This window comes from Thrips palmi, unplaced genomic scaffold (genome assembly GCF_012932325.1).
Source record: "Thrips palmi isolate BJ-2018 unplaced genomic scaffold, TpBJ-2018v1 HiC_scaffold_17, whole genome shotgun sequence".
Taxonomy (NCBI): domain Eukaryota; kingdom Metazoa; phylum Arthropoda; class Insecta; order Thysanoptera; family Thripidae; genus Thrips; species Thrips palmi.
Window position 1 is genome coordinate 10,491,159 of NW_023144626.1, and position 23,678 is coordinate 10,514,836.

Here is a 23,678-nt window from a genome sequence, read left to right on the forward strand (position 1 = left end):
CCATGATCGTATGCCAATTCGAGCCCGACACACGCCCGCCTGCACTGCAAAACGAGATATGGCTGTCCTTACTAAGGTGACACTTAATCCCGGCGCGCAGTCTGGTCAAAACACTGGTAGACTCCAAACTGTGAACTTGTCGCACGTGGTGACCCGTAGAGATGAGAGAACGATGAGGCATTCACTGAGAATCGAAACGGTATGTGTATAGCGTCAATTGGTGCGATGCAAAAGCATTGCACATGAAGTGCAATACCTGCCCATTCCCATGCGTTAGCATAGGGCATTTTCGGGACGCATCGCACGTAAGGCGCAATATGGCTATCGCATTGCACGTATGGTGCGATATCTCAGCTGTATTGCACCATACGTGCTAGCGTTTGGAATCTCAGTGTTCTTCAGAATAATTTATCATGAAGTCTCCTAGAGTCATGTATTCTGATCTGAATCGTTGACGGGACCTCTGACGAGGCCGAGCTACACTACTTGAAAGTGATTGTTTCGTTTTTATCGTTTCGACTTCTCCACCGTTTCAGTCTTCATTCGCTGTGAATGTTCCCTGCTAGTCTCGTTATTCAAAAGTGCCCTTCTTTTCCTCGTTGCAGGCAAGCCCCAGCCGCGCGTGCGGTGGCTGGTGAACGGCACGGTGGTCGACGACACGTCCGAGTCCAACGCCGGGGACGTGATCGAGAACCACTACACCAAGACCAACGTGTCGAGGGCCGACCTGAACGCCGTCTTCGTCTGCCAGGCCGTCAACACCAACCTGACTGAGCCGCGGCAGACTTCGCTGCGCCTCGACCTGCACTGTGAGTCCTCCATTTCAACTGCAGTTGCATGCGTGTCGAGTCGAATCGCACTCTGAACGCGAGATTCCAACGGACTTTTTGTCCATAACGGTTGCCATATTTAAGGATATGTAAGTTATTCACAAATTCGTACATAAATTAGATACCATTACTGAAGCAAAATATTTAAATGTTGTACCTTAAGTACATAGCTTGAGTATGCACTAATATGGCGACAGTTATGGAAATAAAAAGTGCCTAAACATTAAGTGTGTGGATGTCTTCCGAGGACATTTTGTCTGTAGGAAGGAAATGACGCAAGTCTATCAACGAAGTTTTTATTTTCCTCGTGTCACAAAGGTGGCTTTGCATCTTACAATGACTATCCAAAAATATTCATGCTATGCAGAAATTTTGCTTCGTGTAATGCTTGCGCCGAATGCCCTGTCACAATGCTCAAATTTCTTTCTAAGGCATTTAGAGTGTGAGGTCTTGTTTGGTTCTGGCTGTATGATGCAATGGAAAATCACTGTGAAATTCGGTGTACACACCCAATGAATTCCAGTCGAATTTTGATGAATTTTAGTCGAATTTCAATGAACTTTAGTCGAATTTCGATGAATTTTACATGTTTGATGAACGTCGGTGTACACATTTGGCTGGAATTGTGGTATAATGTGTGGGACTTTAAAAAACGCGCTTATTTCGTTCCCTTACTGCTTCTCGGCCCAAGCGAAGCATCGCAGCATCCCGGGAATTGAAAACACGATTCCGAAGCAGTCCGAGGGCGCACTTAACGCGTCGTGCCGCTTAATTATTGCGCAGACCCTCCTTTGTTTTGTTCCGAACCAAAGTTGAGTTCCCCAAAGAGATGCTCAAGAAAACGCGGAGACGGATGAGTGGCTCTAAACCGTTTTATGAAACCAAAGAAACATCCGGGGGCAGGCGCGCCCCTCGCCTCGCCGCCGCGCGTGCGCGTAAAATAATGATAAAAATAAAATGAATGAATAAAAATCATGCGGCCCGTAAGGATGCCGTCGACTTCTCGGCCGCCTTAAAACGGCCCCTCGGAATTTCGCGCCGACACAACAATATCAGATGGCGACAAACAAGACCGTAAAGTTTACGCGGCTGGCTGTGCCTGGGCTGTGCCTGTGCTGTGCCGCGCGGCCGGGGCGGGCCCGGCCGAGCCAAGAAGGGATTTGTTTCCGTTTCTTTCCCGGCCTCACTCCATATCGATTCGAAGTGAAAAACTTGGCCGAACAACGCGCTTTTTGTCGGGGGGAAAAAGAAAGGGGGGGGGGCACAGCCGTCGCCCCGCGCTACAAATTGAAATCAAATATCTGGCCGCTGAAAAATGCCCGTGGACGTGCACTGCACGTGGGCGGGCGTCCCTCTGCAAAGAAACGACATGACTGTGTGTGAGTGTGTGTGTGTCCGTGAGGGGGCCAGTGTGTGAGCGGAGCCAGCCAGCGGCTCTCGACCCTGGTATTGACACACCCCACGCAATTGTGTTTTCAATTTCTGGAGCGAAGTTTTACGCAGCTGTGAACACACTTCGACCAACCGCTTCCTGAGAGAACCATCCCAACCTGCCATGTGGTTAAAAGCTTATGAAGTATTTTGACCATATGTAAGGTTAAGGTACAGCCTATTTAATCTGTTAAACGAACTAAAAAATCAAATCATAAAGTATTTTCTTTGTGAGCTTGTAGCTTATATATAAGCTTGTAGCTTGAAATATATATATCAACTTGTTTTAGGTTTTTAGGGTGCAGGGTTAGGTTAGGTTAACTCACTTGCTTATAATTCTCCACCTTCGCACAATGTCGCAGAACCGTCAAAATCGTGTCACAATTTACGTTCCACGAATGCGTCCACTGCGCGTGCTTGCCTCTGTTTATTACGGTTTATGCTATTCCCTTCCAACACAAACAATCACTTTATGTAAACCAAACTGCTAAAACCTCTGCGCTGCCGTGGCGCAGCACGCGGTGAAGTGTCGCCTTGTATGTCATCGGCGTCTATGGAGATTTGCCCTGGTTCCTTCGCCCCAGAGACTCTGTAGAAAACGAACAGGATTGGAGAGGAAGTAACTCATACCGACGATAAACACAAATATAATACAAAATACAAAAAAAAATAAATAAAAAAAAAGTCAGATGACAAGAAATGTTAGAAAGTCGTGAAAAATAATGAAGAATACAGTGCAAATCACATAAGGTTAATATCACTGGAACTTTTGTGTAAAATGTCATCAAATAACGAAAAACTTGCTTAAATTTTCTTGAAAAAAAAAGCTAAAAAAAACGCACTAAAATTAACGAGTCGTTTCACTCTCGAACGCGACACCTGAACCGATCAACGCGTAAGAATCCGACTCCTGACACACTGCGAGAAAAAAGTACGGAAAAAGTACGGAGCATGTCTGGTCAGTAATTTGCCTGTCCTACAAAGGAACTTCCGTACCTTTTTTCCGTCCTCGATTACACGAGTTCTTATGGGACAAGTACGGACGTTCCGTATTTTTTTCCGTACTTCCGTACTATTTTCGTCTGTACATTTTTCCTACGAAAATTTTTACGGAACTTTTTTCAGCTGTGTTTGGGGGTTTGGGTTTCCTTTCAGCTTTTTGGTGGAGGGGTTGAGGGTGCGGCCGACACCGTTTTGGCCCTGCAGTGGCGGCCTCCGGCCCGCCTGCCTCATCACCAAGGGCAACGCCCTAAAGGCCGACACCAGTTAAAAGGCGGCTTACTGAGCCCCGGGCCGGGTTCCAGGCCGCCTGCCGCCCCATTCCGGGTGGTCAAGCAACGTGCTTCTTGAAGAAGACTAACGTAAAGTCCCAAACTAATACAAAATGTTCCTTCTTTTTTTTAGCGGTTTTCTTTTAGAGACCTCATATCGGAGCACGGTTCGTAAGGCTGCGCCATTCCCTTTCGTCTTTGGTTCCAAGTTTGAGAGCTCTCTTTTCGCTGTCCTCAATTCCATTCTAAACATCTTCGGAAATTTACGAAGGCACTGTATCTCTGGAAAAAAATGTTGTGAAGGGAAGCGTTGTTACCTGACGTAACTTGGCAATTTTACAAAGGTTTCTCGTAACGCGGGTTCCTTTGGAAGCATTTTTCTTACAGAGGAACCTTTGCAAACTTTCCATATGTTCTCGATTTCTTTCCCTCAATTCTTACAGTGTTAGGACAGCGTGAGAGTGCTGTGACCGGTCTCCTGCCAAAGGAACCCTTTGTTTTTGTTTCTATTTCTCCAACCGCAATTCCACGCAACTGTAACGAAATTTAAGTAAAATATCCAATAGCGTCATGAAAGAAATTGCGCAAGTACCTCTATTTTCTCTTCTTCTTTCGCAGTGTGTGTGCGTTTTTTTTTTCTCTCTTTCCCCACGGCGCCTCCCATTGTGCCGTACGCCTCGTCCATACCGGCCGCAGGAACACTGGGGGCCGGATTTGGACACTCGGAATGCAATTTAAAAGCTGCTGAAGTTGGCAACGCGCTCGGCGCGTTAGTCTAAATATTTACAGTGCTTTCCGCTCTTTCCAGTTGCTCTTTCTGTTAAGCTCTTCCCTATACTCCCCATCGGGGACAGCTAATAGCATTCTAATTACTTTTTCTTTCGGTGGGGGAGGCCTTGTTGGTTGAGCCCTTTGGTGTGTACGGGCTGCCCGGCTGGCTGGCTGGCTGCGTGGCTGGCCGCCTGGCTGCGTGGCTGGCTGGCTGCGCGGCTGGCTGGCCGCCTGGCTGGCTGGCTGCGTGGCTGGCCGCCTGGCCGGCCGCGCTCGCCCTCCGCAACTTCGCTCCAATACAAACCTTTTGCCGAATAGGCCCAGGCCAGTCAAAGAGTCAATGTTGTTGTTGGCGCGAAGTTCTTTGTGTTTTGTTGCTGTGAATATGCAGGCCTCGGCCAATAACGGAACGGCACGCGCGGCGTGGCAGACTGAGAGTCTGTCTCTCTCGCACCTACACGGGACGCGCCATGAGTGCGAGAGAGACAGAGCAACGAAACGAGTCTCGTAATCAGTCTGCAGGAACCTCGCGGTTCGCGGAGGCGCTCGCCGTTCGAAAAGCCGTGTCAGTCGTATGATTCTGTTTGTGGCGGGAAATATGAAATCGCTTCGGATAGTGGGCCCCGCGCAGGCTCGAGGCAGATCGTGTACATCCTTTTCTCTCTCGCACCTACACGGGACGCCCAGTGAGTGCGAGAGAGACAGAGCGAACGAAACGAGTCTCGTAATCGTTGAAATCCGTTGCAGGCGCGCGTTCAACAAGGGCATCGTGATTCGTTTTGGACGGGAAATATGAAATCGCTTCGGATAGTGGCCCAGCAGCAGGCTGCTTCCAGGGAGTCGTTTTCATCGCTCTGTCTCTCTCGCACCTATACGGGACGCCCCAAGAGTGCGAGAGAGACAGAGCGACGGAAACGACTCTCGGAATCAGTCTGCAGGGAGCAGCCAAGGCATCGGCGGGACGCGCCGCCACTGATATCGGTTGATTTACTCCGCCACGCCCCGCCACGCCACGCCCCGCCCCGACCCGCCACGCCAAACTCAAGCTCCACTACGTTCCCGCCCCGCCACGCCCCGCCCCGCCACGTTCCGCCACGCTCTACCACGCCACGCTCGGGCACGTTTCGACACGCGGGGCTCCTCGCCTCCACGAATGCGGTGAGGCGGCTGCGGCGGCGACTGATTGAAACAAAGTTCGGGGCACCCGTTGCGGGCTGGAGCGTGGCGGGGCGTGGCGTGGTGGAGCGTGGCGGGGCGTGGCGGAGCCTGGTCGAAGCCTTACGAGTACGCCCCCGCGGAGGGCAGGGCGCCGAGCCTTAAATCAGTGTGGGCAAGGTATGGGGTTGGGGGTGTACCGGGGTGTACCTGCAGCCCTCCCCCCTGCGGGGCCCTGCCCGCCCTAATCCCGGCGTCTTCCAGTGCAGGCTACTTGAGGCCGGAGCATTACTCTTATTGCTAAGCGTGGCATGGTTTTGTAGTCCCCCCTCCCCCCACCCCCCCCCCCGTTTATAAAGGTCCCGATGGCGCATCGCAGCATGCCCCGCTGCATAGTGACCTCCGTTTTTGTTGTATCCTCCTTTTCCCCTGCGCGTTATGCTTTATTGGTATCGTTTGCGGAATAGCTTCGCCCCTTCGTATACCTATTTTGTGTACACTGGAAAAGTGCGTCCCGAAGCTCCGTGAGAAAACTTCCAGAGGCTTCCTGCCCCCCCCCCCCCAAAAAAAAAAGTTAAAAAAATTGAGAGATTTTTGTTACTGCCGGAAACTTGCTAAGAATGGAAATAATTCAAAGCGCTTCGTATGTTGACGTTTTTTGTGCGTTTTGGCACGTTATTTCAAATTAGTGGCGCAAAACTTTTTCTCACGCGGTGCAGACTGCTCCATTGCACTTCTCCCCGATGCCGATGCCTGGACGCGCTCCACCTGCATCCCCGCGACTCGCGCTCATCCCGCTATTTTGGTTTCTTCGTGTTTTTTTTTTGTTCTAAAGCAGAGCTGCGCGGAAAAATAGTAATAATAATCGTGATAATGCTTGCGCGATGTTTGTGGTGGTTAAAAGTAATGGCGGGATACGGGCAGCAGCGCACAGTGCAGCAGCGAGAGGTAACCAAGCCGCGGCCCGCCACGCCACGCCACGCCACGCCTCGCCCCGCCCCGCCACGCCCGCCACGCCCGCCCCGCCCCGCCGCCCCGCCACGCCCCGCCACCCCGCCCCGCCCGCCTCGCCCGCCCCGCCACCCGCCCGCCACGCCCCGCCTCGCCCCGCCCCGCCACGCCTCGCCACGCCTCGCCACGCCCGTTGCTGCTGGGCTAATAAAATGGCGAATACCCTCGCCCTGGATACAGCGTAGCGTCCGCCGTACCGGGCTGCGCTCGCTTCGCTGCCACGCGTTCCAGGAACCGAGACCCGCTTCGACGCGCCGTAGCAGACTGATTCCTTGAGACGTCGTTTTCCTCGCTCTGTCTCTCTCGCCCTCACAGGGCGTCCCGAATAGGTGTGGGAGAGACAGAGCGACGAAAACGGCTCTCGGAATCAGTCTGCAGCGCTGGAAGGCGGTTGGGAGTGCTGCCCGCCTCGGCGCCTCGGCCCCGGATCAAGCTTTTTGGTTCGCCTCGGGTGTGACGGCCGAGGGGCTGGGTGGCTGGGCCTCCACTGCACCGGGGGGCCTTTATATCCATGACGGACTATACCACTTGCACTAACCCAGTGATTTGTAGTGGGTCTAGGGCCTGGCCGGGGAATGGGGGTTGGGGGTGGAGGGGGTCGTGTTGTAAGTGGGCTGCGGAGGTGGGGGGGGGGGTGAATTCAAGCTGGGGCTGAGGGAGGAGGGAGATGCGTGTGTGTGTGTGTGTGTGTGGAGAGAGAGAGAGAGAGAGAGAGAGAGAGATCTAGCAATAAAGACAAGCAAACAAAATTAACCAAAAGTTGGCCTTTAAACTTTTGAGGTCTTCATGCTGCTGTATACTTGTATCAACTTCCGCTGTTTTTCTGTGCCTTTTATTTTATTCGAGCTTTTGCTTGGAGTCGATGCTGCGAAAACTCGAAGGGTCAACGAACGAGCCAGCCCCATGCAGAAAAGGATAACATTATACAATGTATAAAGCAGTGGCAGGCCCGAAAACAAACAAGTTGACAACAATTAAAATTTTTCTAAAACTTGAGTAACACCTTAGATTTTTAGATGCTTCGCCCTCAATTCCATCTTGGACTTTCTTGACGTTTAGGGTGAGGGAGAAAGGAAAACAAAAATGGTTCAGAGCAGACCCTCGGATATCTCTGACGAATGCGGGTTCCCAGTGACCGGGTTCGGGGTGAAAGGGGATGGACTAAAGTGATCGGTGGGCGACTGGAGTGAAGAGCGTTTGGGTGAACGGCGGTCCTGGGGAGAAAAGGGGGGGGGGGGAGGCAGCGGGTGTCGTCCCCCGGGGTGGACGGTCGGCGTGGCGCCGCGGGAAGCAGCAGGCTCATTCCAGGCGGTACCCTCTCTCTCTCCTTCTCTCTCTCTCTCCTCTCTCTCTCTCTCTCTCTCTCTCTCTCTCTCTCTCTCTCTCTCTCTCTCTCTCTCTCTCTCTCTCTCTCTTCTCACAGAGACCGACGGGGCAGCTCGCCTGGAATCAGTCTGCAGGCGCCAAGCGGCACGCGGCCGGACACACGCGGGGACCGCTGTACGACCGGAGGGGAAAGGGGCGGGGGAGGGAAAGGGGGTACGACTGTCGATATGCGCGCCGACTGCCGGGCCGAAGGGAGCCTCTCTGGGGGGCAATCTGGCCAATTTATGGCCCCCTCTGTTGGTCCAGTCGCCCCACAGCGCTGCCCCGCCCCCTCCTACCCCCTTTTCTCGCCCCTGCCCCTACCAGCCCCTCCCCTCTACCACTCCTACCCCTACCCGACCCTCATCCTCCGAGCTGAAGGCCTTCACGTGCCGCGCTACCCGAAGGACCCCGGTACCCGAGCGGTCCCAGGGGCGGTCCCAGGGGGCGGGAAAGGGGCGGTGCGTGAGGGGGAGGGGGGGGGACAAAGTGTTGAAATGATGCGCGCACGTGCGCCCTCCGCTGCAACTGTCGACGCGGCGGATTCTATATCCGACTACTGGTTCCGCCTTCGCACACTGGCCGGAGCGAGTGCCGCACCATGTTGGGCGTGCCAGCCGCGGGAGAGGGTCGGAACGGAGAACTACGCTCGAAGCCGAGCGTACCAACCACTGCGCTTGGCGTAAAAGTGGTAAAAGTGCGGTTTCGTTTTCTATCAGTGCACAATTATATGTACAATTTTGTGCGTGGTGTTGCGTGATTTTAAACCCGTGCACCTGTGCCTGGACAGAATTGTGCTTAAATTTGCATAAATTCATGCGTTTTTACGTATTATATTGTTCAATTCCTCGTTTGCTCAAAATTGTGCAAGTTGCAGTTGCATGGACCGCAAAGTCCACCGAAACATTTAGTGTGTCGACCGGCCCGCCACGCCATCTGGCCGTGTCTTGTCTGCATGCCACCGGTTATGCATCGACAGTGCATCGACTACGCCGTTGCATGAAGAGTCGGTCTGGAATGCCGCGGGAAGGCGGAATGTTCCATGTTGCATGGGGGGGGAGGGGGGCTCTGAAAAATGTGTTTGGTTGAAGGGTCCTCTTGCTGGAAACCAAGTGCAAAATTCGGGACGCACCGGGGGACAGGAAGGGGTAACATTCTGATTAGTTTCTACCTTTCAAATGCTTTAAGTACCTTTTAAGGTTTTAAGCATGCTTGCGTCCAGAGTGCGCCACTATTATCGGGGTCACGCTGCGTATGGGGCCGAGAATGGGGACGAGGTGGGCGCCGTGAGTACGGTGAAGGGGGCTCGAGTCCGTGTGGCTCGCGCGATCCGGCGGTCCCCCGAGGGGACCGAGAGGGAGTCAGTTTGGTGGATTTAGAGACCTTTGAATCCGCAGCAGGCCCGTACCCACAGCTCCCGACCGCACGCATCTACATTCTTCTTCTTCTTGTTTTTTTTTGTGCCCCCGTTTTTTCCCCTCTTTTTTTCCCCCTTTTTTTCTTTTTTGCTCGGTCACGTTTCTCGGCCGCTTTGTCCCGGGTTTCCCTGCATTCCAGAAACGCCTCTTCCTTCCAGGCGAGCAAATTGGGGGCGCTCTTTACACCGGGGCTGAGTACGGTACGCCCCCCCCCCCCCTCCCCCTCCCGGAAGGCGCTTGACGAATGGAGGGGCTGAGGTGTCGGGACGCGTGTACTCCTTCGCGTGCACCGCCCCGCCGGCCCCGCTGTCGCGGTGCCCTGACACTCGGGGAACGGTTCATTATGACTGGCGGTACCCCAGCCGGCTCGGCACCCTCTCGAAGGCGGTGGGGCGGCAAGGCCCGCGGCCTCGGCAGAGAGACACGCCCCGAGAGACCGGCAACAGCGGGGCGCCTTACATGCGTGGGGGAGAGTGGGACTGTAAGACCAAGTTTGGGCGGCGCGGCAGTCGGCGTCGGGTCTCTGCGAAGCCAAACGTTCAACATTTGGCGCAGGTTAAACTAGGTGGCGCCAATCCACCTCACCCTGAAAAGGGAACAAGCAATTAGGAATCGTAACAAGGAAATTTTGAACTTCCACTTTGTTATAGTTTTCCTTTTTTTTGGGGTGTATGACGTGACACCGGCAACGTTGTTGTTGTTGTCAAGAGAAAACTACTTTGCATTTCGGTGTACAAATCAAATGAACTTAAGTTGAGTTTCGATGAACTTCGGGCAAAAACTTCTGAATTTTGGGAAGATTTTCGATAAATTTTAATAAGTTTCAAATTTTCCGTGAATTTTGTTCTGTACATTTGGCTAGAGGTATTATCCGTTGGTGGTGGTGGTGTGGTTGTTGTTGTTGTTGTTGTTGTTGTTGTTGTTGTTGTTACTGTCTGTGGGGAGCGGCTGCTTTATCGTGCTTGTCCTTGCAGGTGGACAACGCGCGCGACAACGTGACGGTCTCGCACCTGACCTTCACGCCGGCCGTGGAGGACAACGGCAAGGAGCTGACGTGCCGCGCGGAGAACCCCAACACGACGGGCCTCTTCGTGGAGACGTCGTGGCGGCTCGACGTCGTCTGTAAGTGTCCACACCCTGCCTCTTTCGGCCAAAACCAACAAGGGAAGCGAAATTTTCTCAAGGAAAAAAAAGACAGTTCTAAAGAGTGGAAATTCCAAAGATAAGAAAATTTGAAGGAGTAGAAAATGTCAAAAAGAAGAAAATTTTGATAAGAGTAGAAAATTTCCAAGAGTTGAAAATTTCCAAGAGAAGGAAATTTCCAAGAGTAGGAAATTTCCAAGAGTTAAAAATGTCAGAGATTAGAAAATGTCAGAGAGTAGAAAATGTCAAAGAATACAAATTTTCAAAAAATTGACTGTTCAAAGAGTAGAAAATTTGAAGAGAAGAAATTGTAAAGAATATAAATTTTTAATTAATAGAAAATTTTGAAAGATAGAAAAAAAACCAAGGAAACTGTAAATACGGGAAGGGGAGTAGCGGGTGTTTGAACCCCGACTTACGTGCATGGGATCGTTTTTCACCGCCATCCGCTGCGCTGTTGCAGACGCCCCCATTGTGTCCCTGCGCCTCGGCCTGTCCCTGAGCCGCGAGGACATCAAGGAGGGCGACGATGTCTACTTCGAGTGCATCGTCCACGCCAACCCGCCGCTCCGGAAGCTCAACTGGTTCCACAATGTGAGTCGAGCGTCAATACTTGTCGAACACTCGTCTTCTTCGAGAGAGGGAACCGCTGTGTCTCTCGGTCTCCACTTCAAGTGCCTTTGGAAATTTTCTGTCGAGAAAATGTTCCTGGGCCTAAAGGCCAAATTTTGGCGTCACTGGAGTGGGAAGCAAACTTACCAATGGAGTATTACCGAGCAGTCTACATTGGAGTCATCCAAGTGCAAACCCCTCCGCTATGGAGCTACTTTCCTCCTAGTAACTGCGACGACACGTCTAAAAACCGTTCGTGGTTTTCTGAAAATCGCTTATGTCTCTACTATGGACTTCCTGCGAAAATCGGGAACCGTTTTTGCAGTGGGTGTCGCGACACGCTCTCGCAGGAACTCAGTCGTTACCTCGTTACGGAATGTGGAGTCTCTGTCGCTGCTGCATTGCGTCAAGCTCCGCCAGGAACACAGTCGTTACCCCGTTACGGAATGTGGAGTCTCTGTCGTTGCTGCATTGCGTCAAGCTCCGCCAGGAACACAGTCGTTACCTCGTCACGTGACGTCAACCTGTTCGTCGTCACCGCGTCACGCTCCGCTGGAGGAACACCGTCGTTACCTCGTTACGTAACGTCAACATCCCCGTCGTGGTCCCCGCGCCGCCGCGGCGTCCCTCTGTTTGTTTTTTCCCCTGTTTCCTTTCGTCTGCCCGACTTAAGTTTGCGATGTGTTCGCTCCGCGGGGACCCCACTACCCGAGCCGGGGGCCAATCTGTCTTCGACACGTCTCAACTACACACTTTGCCCGGGGCAGAGGCGAGGCAGTGTGGGCCCGAGCCCGGCCAGGCCCAGGCAGGTGAGATCATATAGGGCGTGCGTCCCTTCGGGGGAGGCTGCCGCGTGTTTGTGCTGCAGGCTGCGTCCGAGGGGCGGCCTTCTGTCTCTCTCGCACTCGTGCGGGGCGCCCCGTGAGAGCGAGAGAGAGAACTCCGGTTTGGAATCAGTCGGCTGCCTTCGCTCCAGCATTATTTCTCGGGCGCCTGCGGCCCGCCCGCCCTGCCCATGAGCAGCCCGGGCCCTGCCAGGCTGGCGTCGCTCTGTCTCTCTCGCACCCATTGGGCTTCCCGTGGGGGTGCGAGAGAGACGGAGCGACGTGGTGGGGAGTCGGCCTGCAGGCCGGGGCCGCGCCGGACAACGAGCAGCTGTCAGGGGATGAACGAACGTGCGCCTCATGACCGGGGCCTCGCCTCGGCCGGGCGAAGCCGGGCCCCGCCAGGCCCTGCAGGGCGTGCGTCCCCGAAAGGCCTTCTCCGCGCTGCCTGCCACCCACATTGATGCCCCTACTGCCCTCGTCTCTCTCTCTCTCTCTCTCTCTCTCTCTCCCCCTCTCCCCCTCTCTCTCTCTCTCTCTCTCTCTCCCCTCCTCTCTCTCTCTCTCCCCTCTCCCTCCCTTTCTCTTCCCTCCCCCCTGGGGTCTCTCCCTCTCTTATTCTCTTCCCCCTCTCTTTTCTTCCCTTCTCTCCTCTCTCCCTCTTTTTCTTCCCTCTCTCTCTTCTCTCCTCTCTCTCTCCCCTCTCTCGCCCTCTTTCTCTCTCCCTCCCTCTCTCTCTCCTCTGCCTCCCTCTCTCCCTTTCTCTCTCTCTCCCTCTCTCCCTCTCTCTCCCTCCCTCCCCCTCCCTCTCTCTCTCTGTTCCCTCTCCCTCCCCCTTTGACTCCCCTCCCCTCCAAAAGGGTTTATTGTCCAAGTCCGGCCGGCGAGTGACTGATGATGGCGGCCCCTATCGCTGCAGTGCAGTGTATCAAAGAATAATTTTCCTTGTTTTACAAGTGACGGCACGTTTCAGGGTTCACTCAAGTCATGTCAGAACAACACTGACACAAGCCAACCAAAAAAAAATACTCTGAAAATTTTTGTACTTACAGTGTTTTCCGAGGTTAATATTTCCTATTGCGAACAGAAACTAAAAATTGCGGCTCTGAAGCACATGTGATGAGCAACAATGCCGAATTCTTTCCAACAGCTCGACATATTTTGAAACATAAACCACTTAAATTTTTTCACACTGTGCACACGTTTTTTTCGTGCGAAATTTCGAGTGCTCAAACCTCCAGTCTCAATGAACCACGCGCGAGTGATTTGCTGCGAGTTCGCTTGGAACCCTTCGAGAGACTGGATTATCGCGTTTCTTACTTTCATCATTCTGGCATATCCATCGATGTATAGGAAAACAATAAACCCCTTCCACCGAGGACAGCCCCGTCCCCAGGCGCAGGAGTGAGCTCTGTCACACGTAAAATTGCCTTTTTTTTCTCCCTAAAATATTTGCGGTTGGTCGGCGGAAACGTTCTTAGCCTCGGGCCTGTGGGCCGCTTTTTCTCCTGGTTTGAACGACTTCACGTGGCTCTCAAACTTCTAAGCTTTCTCATTCAACGGGGTTAGTTGGTCTGATTGTGAGACGCGGGGCAGAAATGGGTCAGCTGTTTCTTGGATAAGATTTGACAGTTTGGCACTCATGCATGTGATTTTTACAATAAAAGTATCATATTTTGGGGTGGCGTGATGGTGAAATCTGGTCAAGGGACAAGCTATGTCGCATTTTACCCCGTGTCCCGAAACTACCTCAACCGACTCTACAAGGAGTTGTTTCTTATTTTAGTTTACGTTCGGTTTTGTTTACAATGTGCTAGCACCGCTGCCAAGCGGCCTGGGAGGCGAGGCTACCTGCGTATGCTCCTTGAGGACGCGTGCGGGACACTCAGTGTGTGGGGCACCCTTCGGGCACCCTTGACCTTGGCCGCGTCTTGTGACCAGCCGAGCGCGTCGCCTTCTCCCGCAGCGCTCTCGAATCGTCCTTCGACAAGCACTTGATCCCTTGACCTTGTGAGGCCGCCCAAAGTCCTGCAACAGACGTGTGCCGACCCCTGCCGCCACGGACTGATTCCGAGAGTCGTTTTCGTCGCTCTGTCTTGCACTTGGAGGATGTGCCGTACGGGTGCGGGAGAGACAGAGCGACGAGAAAGAATCTCGGAATCAGTCGACAGGCCAGGCCCAGCCCCGGCCCAACGTTGGTCGTGGACGGATTCCTCAAACAGGGGGCCTAGTGTGACCATTGCGTCCGCACCACACTGTGAAAATAAATAAATATCCGAAATTTACGAACGTGCGAGTAAACCGTCTTCCTGGGAATGAATCGATAGTCCCGGGAATCCTTGTAGATGGATTTGCCGGAAGAGGATCCCCGAAAAGAAAAAAGCCTTTGTGAATTCCCTGCTGGGAGCTCCCCGAAAAACAAAAAGCAGGAACCTTTTTCTTTTGTTGTGCGTAAATCCCTTATTTTTTTCTTGCGTCGGTTGTTCGAAATTTCCATGTTTTACCACGAAACATGGGCATCGTTCCGCAGCCACTGGAAGTCGTTACCTGTCCCGCCTTTTACCGTGTGCCGGCACTGCCGTCAGCGTGTCGAGTTGCGCTCTTTCTGCCAGCCTTCGCGCTTCTTTCGACACACGTCGATCCCAACAAGTCGGGGGCGTCTCATCCATCAAAAGGGACAGGCGGCATGCCTCTCCCTTCCGCTGCGCTGTAAATCTAAATCCAATGGTCAGGCTTCTTGCCGTTTATAAGGGAGGGGGTCAAACGTTTCGGGGCACAGTGGGCCAGAAGACCGGCGCCCGCGGCCAAAAATCGGGACGCGTTTTGAGCTCCAGAGTCGCCAAATGGGAGACCCCACCAATGGATTCCTCGTCCGGAGAGCAATCCATTGGTGAAATCATACACGTTCGGTTCGAGTCCCATTCAGTGACTTAGGAGCTCAAAACGCGTCTAGAGTTTCGGCCGCCTCCACCTGCCTTCTGGACCACTGGTCGGCGTCTGATCTTTGGCGCACGATCCCCAAAACCAGGACAGACTTGTAAAACGGTCAAAATTTTATTTTTGAAAAATTTGAAGCGGCTGGACGACGCCTGTTGACGTGCTGCCGCGGCACAGAGCTGTGGTCATCTTAGTTTCTTCTTCCCCTCCTCCTATCTTCGTCTCTATCTCTTCTTTCTTTTCCCAATTTCTTCCTCGTCTCGTGCAGGTTCCGCCCCTCCTTCATCATCATCTTCTCCCCCTTCCTCCTCTTTTCTTTCCTGGTATCTCTTCCGTTTTATCCCGCTCTTTCACTTCCCCGTACGACAGCAAACACAATTAAAATGTAATAATGTTTGTTGGTTTCTGGCCGCACCCTCTGTGGACTAGACCTTTTCCTCTGTGCGCGTGTGTCTTTTGTGTGTGTGTGTGTGTGTGTTGTGTGTGTGTGTGTGTGTGTGTTGACCGTACCCCCTCCCCCAGTACTCACACCGCCCCGCCTCGTAACCGCTGTGAACAACATATAAAACAAATTACCCCGCGCCGTAAATTCGGTACGGAGGCTACATTTGGGGCGTCGGTGCGTTTGGCGCTGTCCCCCCCGCGACCCAGCAGACTGATTCCGAGAGTCGTTTGTCGTCGCTCTGTCTCTCTCGCACTCGCGGGGCGTCACGCATGGGTGTGAGAGAGACAGAACGACGAGAACGACTCTCGGAATCAGTCTGCAGGACGGCGCAGAGGCAGGCGGAGGGGTCCGCCGCGCCCAGAGCTACACGCTGTCAGCCGGCAGGGCCGGTTCCGGGCAGAGCTCCGTGGCCGCTGTCCCTCTCGCACCCCTGCGGGACGCCCCGCGAGTGCGAGAGAGACGGCTGCGGCGGCGACACCTCGGCGCGCGGAACCAGTCTGCGGAGCGACCGGCCGTTGTCACTGCTGGACTTCCCTAATTCGCGTGGCACGCACATGTTTTGCCTGCGCCTCTCTCTTATTTATTGTTTGGGATTCGTTGCCTCCCCCTTCCCCCCCCCCCTTTTCCGGCTTTTAGGCACGCCAACGTGTGACGTCATAATGCCATCATAGCGCGCTACGACCCGCGCCGCCATTTTGCATCCATCACTGCAAGCATTAAAGCTTTGTACCCGGTTTGCGTCTGTGGGCGGGCGAGCGTGTCTGTGTGTGTGTGTGTGTGTTGATGTCGGCCGACGAGCTTTTTCCAGCCCGTTGCAGCCAAGGGGAAATCACTGTGAATTCCAGTAGTGTACACTTCCAATGAATTTCAGTTGAATTTCGATGAATTTCAGTCGAATTTCGAAATTTCAGTCGATTTCGATGAATTTCAGTCGAATTTCGATGAATTTCAGTCGAATTTGGTGAGTTCAGTCAAATTTCGATGAAGTTTAATGAGTTTCAGTGAATTTTACATGTTTGATGAATTTCGGTGTACAAGTTTGGCTGGAGTTATTTCCCCTTGGTTGCTGCACTGACTGCTCCTGCGCGGTGCGGCGTGGCGCGGCGCAGCGATGGAAAGGGGGTGGGGGAGGTGATGGCCAGGGGAGAGGGTTGTGAAAAATGATACCATCAGCCCGTGTCGAAACGCAGCTGTGCGATGCAGGCCCCACACGTGCCCGTATCCGCCCGGCCCCGACACGTTTGCACCTCGCTGATTTGGTTTGCGTTCCATTCCGCTCACACCGCCGCCGCGGCCCCACGCTGGTCACTGGCGTTCGGTCGGACCGGGTGCCGCGGCGAGCGTGGGGCGGACATAACCACTGAAGAGTGTCGTCAGTATGGTTCTACGGGTGCGTACGTTCCCACGTATGCGCACCCACAGAATCGTCGTGGCCAAGTAAACACCTCTACGGAAAATGACTGTGAATTTCGGTGTACAAATGCGATGAATTTCAGTTGAATTTCGATGAATTTCAGCTGAATTTCGATGAATTTCAGTCGAATTTCGATGACTTTCAGTCGAATTTCGATGAATTCAGTCAACATTCGATGAATTCCAGTCAAAATTCGATGAATATCAGTCAAATTTTGATGAATTTCAGTGAACTTTACATAGTTAATGAATTTTGGTGTACAAGTTTGGCTGAAGTTATTTCCCCTTCAAACACCTCCCACACATTCGTTTTGGCTAAGTACACACCCACAGATTCAGCTTGGCTAAGTTGTTCACTCCTGCAGACGCATACTTGTCTGGTACACATTTGAAACTTAGGTACTTGCAAGTATGCACGCTTCCGTAGATGCATACTGAGTAAGCACTTCCGTTTGTGGTGCATGTAACCCGACCCACCACAGGGCGCTCCGTGCATTGTCGATGCAGGCATGTCGGCACAGGCATGTCGGCACAGGCATGTGCCCCGACGAAAATTGTAAGCAAACCGTTCCACTGTCGATCAATTGTGGTCCCAGCCTCCAAAGTTTCAGTGCCGCAAGCGCCTGCCATCGAAGTGATAGGCAACCCGCTTCACAAGCGTGCCCTACATTGACTCGTGCAGGCGCCTGCCATCAAAGTGATAGGCAACTCGCTTCACAAGCGTGCTCTGCATTGACTCGTCTTTGCAGGCGCCTGCCATGGAACCCGCTCTACAGGCGTAAGCCTATTTTAAAATGATTGCCTATTCACTGTAAAAAAAAATTTGCACTTTATGACGAAATGGTGGATGACCTTTCATCACTTGCAAAACGATGATCGTAGCTTCACAAAGTGATGCCATTTTCATCAAAGCTCCTATACTTTATCGCATTTGCGTGGCACCTATGTCATCAAATGTTTCGACGACATTCTTGTAAGGAAAACCAGCCTTGAAATTGCCGTCAAGTGGCAGCCTGAATTTTCACAGTGTATACTGCAGGCGCGCTGGCTGTCCTCTGCTAAGATTCCTCGTTTCGCAGTGAATAATGCACACGGTCAAGAGCGATCAAAAATTAACGTCCGGCTGAGTGCCTGCCTCGTGTGGATCTTTCTAGGCCAATCTTTGACCTACACCCCCTGTCCGCAGTTTTTCTTTAACGAATGTGACGTCACGTGCGTGAGCGAGTGAAACCTGTCTCGTTCGTTGGAATGTCACGTTCGTTCGTCTCGATCGGCTCGATATGATGTCACGTTCTTTAAAGCGTGACACGCTCGTTGACTGAGAATATAGCGTGGAATTACACGCACCGCAAATTTTGGTTGTCACTTGATGACAATTTCAAAGCAAATTATTTTCCTTGCAAGGATTTCAACAAAACATGATATGACATAGTTGTCACGCCCAGGAGCTCTGATGAAAATGTGATCACTTTGTGATCACATTGTCATGACTTGTCTGACGTGCAGTGATTAAAGTGTCATCTACGATTTTGTTATGAAGTGACAACACATTTTTTACAGTGCATTGCAACGAATACTCTGTTGAAACGAACGTGATACACCACGAATGTGGCTTCAAATTATTCCCTGGAAAACAGTGTTGTCGTTGTCACTCATACACGATCAGATTACGTGTTGTTTTTTTTTTCAACTCGAACCGCGTGTCCAGGCGTCCTTCCCCTTGCGACTAATATAGTCGCGAGGTTTGCGAGTGGTCCCTCGACTGTCCGACGGCGTGCTGGCAGGTGCTGGGTTCGCCGGCCCCCTCCTGCCCCTCCCCCTCTTCCCTGTCCTCTTCTCTCGGCCCCTGTTCTCACTTCCTCCCCCCCTTCCTCCCCCTCCCTCTCCTCCTCCCTCCTTCCCTCCCCCCTTTTTCCCCCTCCCTCCCCCTCCCTCCTCCCTCCCCTTCCTCCCCCCCTCCCCCCTTCTCCCCCCCTCCCTCCTCCCCCCTCCCCCCCATCTCTCCCTCTCCTCCCGCCCCCCCCCCTTTCCCCCACTCCCCCCCCCTTCCCCCCGCCTCATCATTTGAGCAAAACATCGGCCGTCACGTGGAATGAACAATTATGAGCAGTTGCCAAAAAAAGGGGTATCTTTCGTGTTTTTGGCTCTATAATCGTTATTTTTCAACGTATTGAGATGCGGTTTGGTGCGTTGTGCTGAGCTCGACGTCGCCCACTCTTATCCATCTGAAGTCACCACTTTTTCAATTCAGAAAATGTCGAAAAGTGCTCCAAAGGGTCATTTTTTAACGTTCCGGCATGTCCCCCTCCATAAATTCAAAATTTGATGCTTATATTTCAGCTAATATGGAACGTAGAACGATTCTGAGAAGATATTCGGAAACTTTATTATTTTATCTATCAGACACATGTTACTGAACTCGTTTTTACGAGCTCGATTTGGGTGCAAACTGTAAACGCAAAATGTCCTCCGTGGTTGACTTTGCGGAACGTTACATGTGAATTATCACGGTTCCTCGCGTTGTACTCCACTGATAGTTCTCGCCCCTTTTCGTCAGATTAATCTGTAGAATTTTTGCCGTCGAATGGTGCAAACGGGAACTCTGAGAAGTTAATAGAAAGCTCAGAATCTTGTTTTATAGGTTATGTTTCGGTAGTGTCCGACCATGATTTTAAAATGCTTTTCTGTTCCCCGGCAAGTTCTAGACCAAACAGAGATATGATTCTATCGGGACGTGTTGAGGAAACTTAAACAGGAGCTCACACCAAAAGGCGTGTTTTAATTCATAGCAAGAGAGTTACTAGGGCCCGTTTGAATGACAATGTAACGTTCCGTTCCCGCTGTTTTTCTGTAACGTTCCGTGTCTTTCCCCCATACTTTTGATAGGGGCTTTTTGGTCTTTCTGCAATATTGCACCGGGGGCTCGACTGCGTTCAGATATAAGTCGTGGGACATCACTGAATAAATTGGCCGAGAAAAAAGCCGACTTTTCCCATTTTTTTCTTGCGGTTCTATGGCCTTCAAAAATGCCCCGAATTTTGGCAACTGCTCTTATACAGCACTTTCCGCCTGATTGCCGGCCCGGCCGATCCGTCTGGCGGGCCGCAGTCTTCTGGGAAAAGCTGCAGACCACTCGGCGCGCCTCAGGCTTTGTTGCCCTTGAGGTGGGAGGGAAGACCACGGGCAGTGGAAATGAGGAATAAAGTGACCCAGTCCTGACCCGCTGTGAGCCGCTACGAATCGAATCGAAGGTGTCTGTACACGAATTCTCGTAATCGGTGAGACTGACGAACGTTATATTTAGAGGAGCTTTGTTGGCAAGTCTTATTTTCTGTCAATGTGATTGTGAAGGAGTGCACCGGTCACTGCTCACAAGATACCGACCCCTGTCGTGGATCTCGGCGGGTCGGGAGCGGGCCACTTTTCTCGTCTGTGCCGGGCAGCCCGCTGCCCTGGTTGGAGGAGTCGAGTGTATGCCGCACGAGGCGGGGCAGCGCCGGCAGCGGGGCCGGCCCCAGATCCAGATTGGTCCCTGTCTCCTCGACTCCCTGCAGACTGATTCCGAGAGTCGTTCTGGTCGCTCTGTCTCCCTCGCACCCGTGCGGGACGCCCCGTGAGTGCGAGGGAGACACTGGGAATGAGTCTGCTGAGTGGCGTGGCCGATGCCAATCCCCAAGTTGTGCACGTCGAACCCAATGGCTCATCCTCAAAGTTTTCATCTCGTCAGAGAGGGAGACCCATCCGCAAGTAGTAGTCGAGTCGGTGACAGGCCGAGGGGAGATTTTTAATTTAAAAAATGGCGGCGGGTCACGACGCGCCCCCTGCAGGGCCCCGGTCGGCCCCCCGCCGCACAGTGGGTCAGAAGACCGGTGGAGGCGGACAAAACTCTAGACGCGTTTTGAGCTCCAGAGTCGCTAAACAGGCTTCGAACAGAACGTATGACTCCACCAATGGATTGCTCTCCGAACGAGGAATCCATTGGTGGGGTCACACGTTCGGTTCGAGTCCCTTTTAGTGACTCTAGAGCTCAAAACGCGTCTAGAGGTTTGTCCGCCTCCACCGGTCTTCTGGCCCACTGTGCGCCGCTGGCCGAGGTCCCAGAAAGGCAGCTAGATGATGCCAAGAGCGTTCCGTGACAGTGTTTGCTTCCTCTATCAGATGTTGTACCTGGGCCGGGCTGGGTAGGGCTCGTTATACTGCAGGAAGCACCCGACCGTATATCAGGCTTGCCCCGCCTCGCCCCGCCCCACCCCGCCCCGCCCCACCCCGCCCCCGAACCGCCATTCTCCTACGCCTTACTTCAACAGCGCGAGCTCGTCCTTACATGCGCCAAACTTTGGCAGCGGCAGTCCGGACGGACTCCGCGACTCCGCCGAGTTTTATTTTGCAAGAGGAACGAACAGGAGGCGCGCGCACCGTGTCCTCTGCACACTGGATTCCGAGAGTCGTCTTCGTCGCTCCGTCCTCTCTCTCTCTCTCACTCGCGATGCGTTACTTGTAGGAGCGAGAGGGACAGAGCGACGAAGACGACTCTCGGAATCAGTCTGCTGCCGGTTGGAGCGCGACGGAGCCGCTCTGCCAGCCTCTGCGGAGGATTGGCCAACAATGTGACTCCTCGACTTGGGAAGAATCGCTGCAATGTCGTCAGTTTCTATGCACCCAATCGCAGCGCCGGTTAAAGTTTTCAATATCTTTCCCAAAGCGTTTGTGACTGTCGGCGCCCACATATCGTCCTTGATCTAAATGATTGACGACAATGGCCCGCCATTGCAGCGGGTTTTACACTTTTATTGCGCACTGCGATCCCCGATGTCCGCTTAGCATTTCTATTTCCACACTGCCATCCCCCGCTCGGCCTTTCCTACGTTGTCCGCTCGACTGTTGGACGTTCGGCAGCGGAGTGATTCTAAACGATAGATAACAGCATAGTCACTCTGTTTCTTGGTCGCTCTCAAGCGGGTAACCGCTTGGAAAAAATAATTGTTCTCGCCGTTAATATTTGAAATTTGAATTTTTGCGTTGCATTTCACGTCTATTTCTCGCCTCTTTTACAATTGACTTCACTGTTTACACGCTTATTCCATACAGCAGGTCACTCTCTACGTTTTTAACACTTTTTCTCTCACTTTTTGAACTTTTGTTGGAAAAATCCGCACATAATTTAAACTTCAGTGGTATCCTACTCGCTCGCTCCCGACGAGCCCCACGCGTGCGACAGAGACGGAGGAGCAGCTGTTGTGAACGGACATGCCGGCCTCGACGCACGAGCCCCAAGCGGACGGCTTTTCACTCGGACCGTTGGCAGACGAGCGAAGGTCACGCACGCACGCACGCGGGGCACACGGCATGGGGCGCGCGCGTGCAGCGGGCTGATTCCGAGAGCCGTTTTCGTCGCTCTATCTCTCTCGCACCCGTACGGGACGCCTCATGAGTGCGAGAGGGACAGAGCGACGAAAACGACTCTCAGTCTGCAGAAACACGCGGCCCATTGTTCGATCCGCCCTGCAAGTAATGGCCTCGCGTCCCGGCCAGGTGTGGGGAAAGGGGAGGGGGAGGCCCCGAAACAAACCGGCACCCCGTCGTGACACATGTGATGTCACTGCCGGCACGGGAAATCATCGTTGGACTCGTGCATGTCGCCTTCCTCGGACGGCTTCAATGCGAGCATGCCGTGCCGGGCCATGAGGCCTACGTCATAAGGCAGTGGGGCCATGAGGCTGAGCCATGAGGCTGAGCCATGAGGCTGAGCCATGAGGCTGAGCCATGAGGCTGAGCCATGAGGCTGAGCCATGAGGCTGAGCCATGAGGCTGAGCCATGAGGCTGAGCCATGAGGCTGAGCCATGAGGCTGAGCCATGAGGCTGAGCCATGAGGCTGAGCCATGAGGCTGAGCCATGAGGCTGAGCCATGAGGCTGAGCCATGAGGCTGAGCCATGAGGCTGAGCCATGAGGCTGAGCCATGAGGCTGAGCCATGAGGCTGAGCCATGAGGCTGAGCCATGAGGCTGAGCCATGAGGCTGAGCCATGAGGCTGAGCCATGAGGCTGAGCCATGAGGCTGAGCCATGAGGCTGAGCCATGAGCTGAGCCATGAGGCTGAGCCATGAGGCTGAGCCATGAGGCTGAGCCATGAGGCTGAGCCATGAGGCTGAGCCATGAGGCTGAGCCATGAGGCTGAGCCATGAGGCTGAGCCATGAGGCTGAGCCATGAGGCTGAGCCATGAGGCCAAGCCGTCATGAGGTCGTGCCATGTGGCTAAGCCATGCCGAGACGAAGGTTGGAGGCCGAGCTGACGGTAATCATGAGGCCATTTTTATGAGGCTACGGTCAGTCGGGGAAAAACTGGACAGGGGAAGAACTGAGACATCTTATTACTTCAAATGCTGTATGCACAGGGTTAACAACTATCATGTTACGAACCGCCGATGCCAGGAACACTTGGTTGTTAAGCATGTGGATTTGAAGTAAAACATTGAATGTTTAGTTCTTCCCCTTTCCAGTTCTTCCCCGCACTGACCCTAGACCATAAGGCTGAACCACGAGGCCCAGTCATGAGGCTGAGATGCCAAAGCTATGAGGCCAAGCTCAGTCATGAGCCCGACATGGGCTATGAGGCCAAGCTGAGACATGAGGCTGAGATGCCAAAGCTATGAGGCCAAGCTCAGCCATGAGCCCGACATGGGCTATGAGGCCAAGCTGAGACATGAGGCTGAGGCCAAAGCTATGAGGCCAAGCTCAGAGGCCGACGATGAGCTATGAGGCCAAGCTGCAGACATGAGGCGCGACATAGGCATAGGCCAAGCCTGAGTCGAGCGTGAGGCGGCACAGCATACTGGCAAACGCTGCGCCATGAGCCCGTCTCACGGTAGAGCAAGCATACTGAGCGGCCAACAGTGCGGGCGCTAAGCGAGCCAGAGGCTGGAGCGAGCCCTAGCCTAAGCCAGCCGAGCCGAGCCGTGCCGAGCCAAGGCAGAGGGGGAGCCGAGCCGGGCCGGGCGGGTAGCAGCGGTCCTGGTGGCGCGCCCAGGCGGTCCTCCCTGCGGCTACACGGCCAG

At 53.4% G+C, this 23,678-nt stretch overlaps 1 protein-coding gene across 1 annotated transcript in view; it reads left to right on the forward strand.

The window, feature by feature from the left end:
* The window catches only part of LOC117644037 (neural cell adhesion molecule 2-like), a 290,539-nt gene that overhangs the window by 170,863 nt on the left and 95,998 nt on the right, over positions 1-23,678 (forward strand). The window contains exons 5-8 of the mRNA XM_034383224.1: positions 606-832; positions 3,566-3,622; positions 10,227-10,374; positions 10,859-10,989. Coding sequence (XP_034239115.1) covers positions 606-832; positions 3,566-3,622; positions 10,227-10,374; positions 10,859-10,989 — 563 coding nt within the window. The remainder of the gene's footprint in view (positions 1-605; positions 833-3,565; positions 3,623-10,226; positions 10,375-10,858; positions 10,990-23,678) is intronic.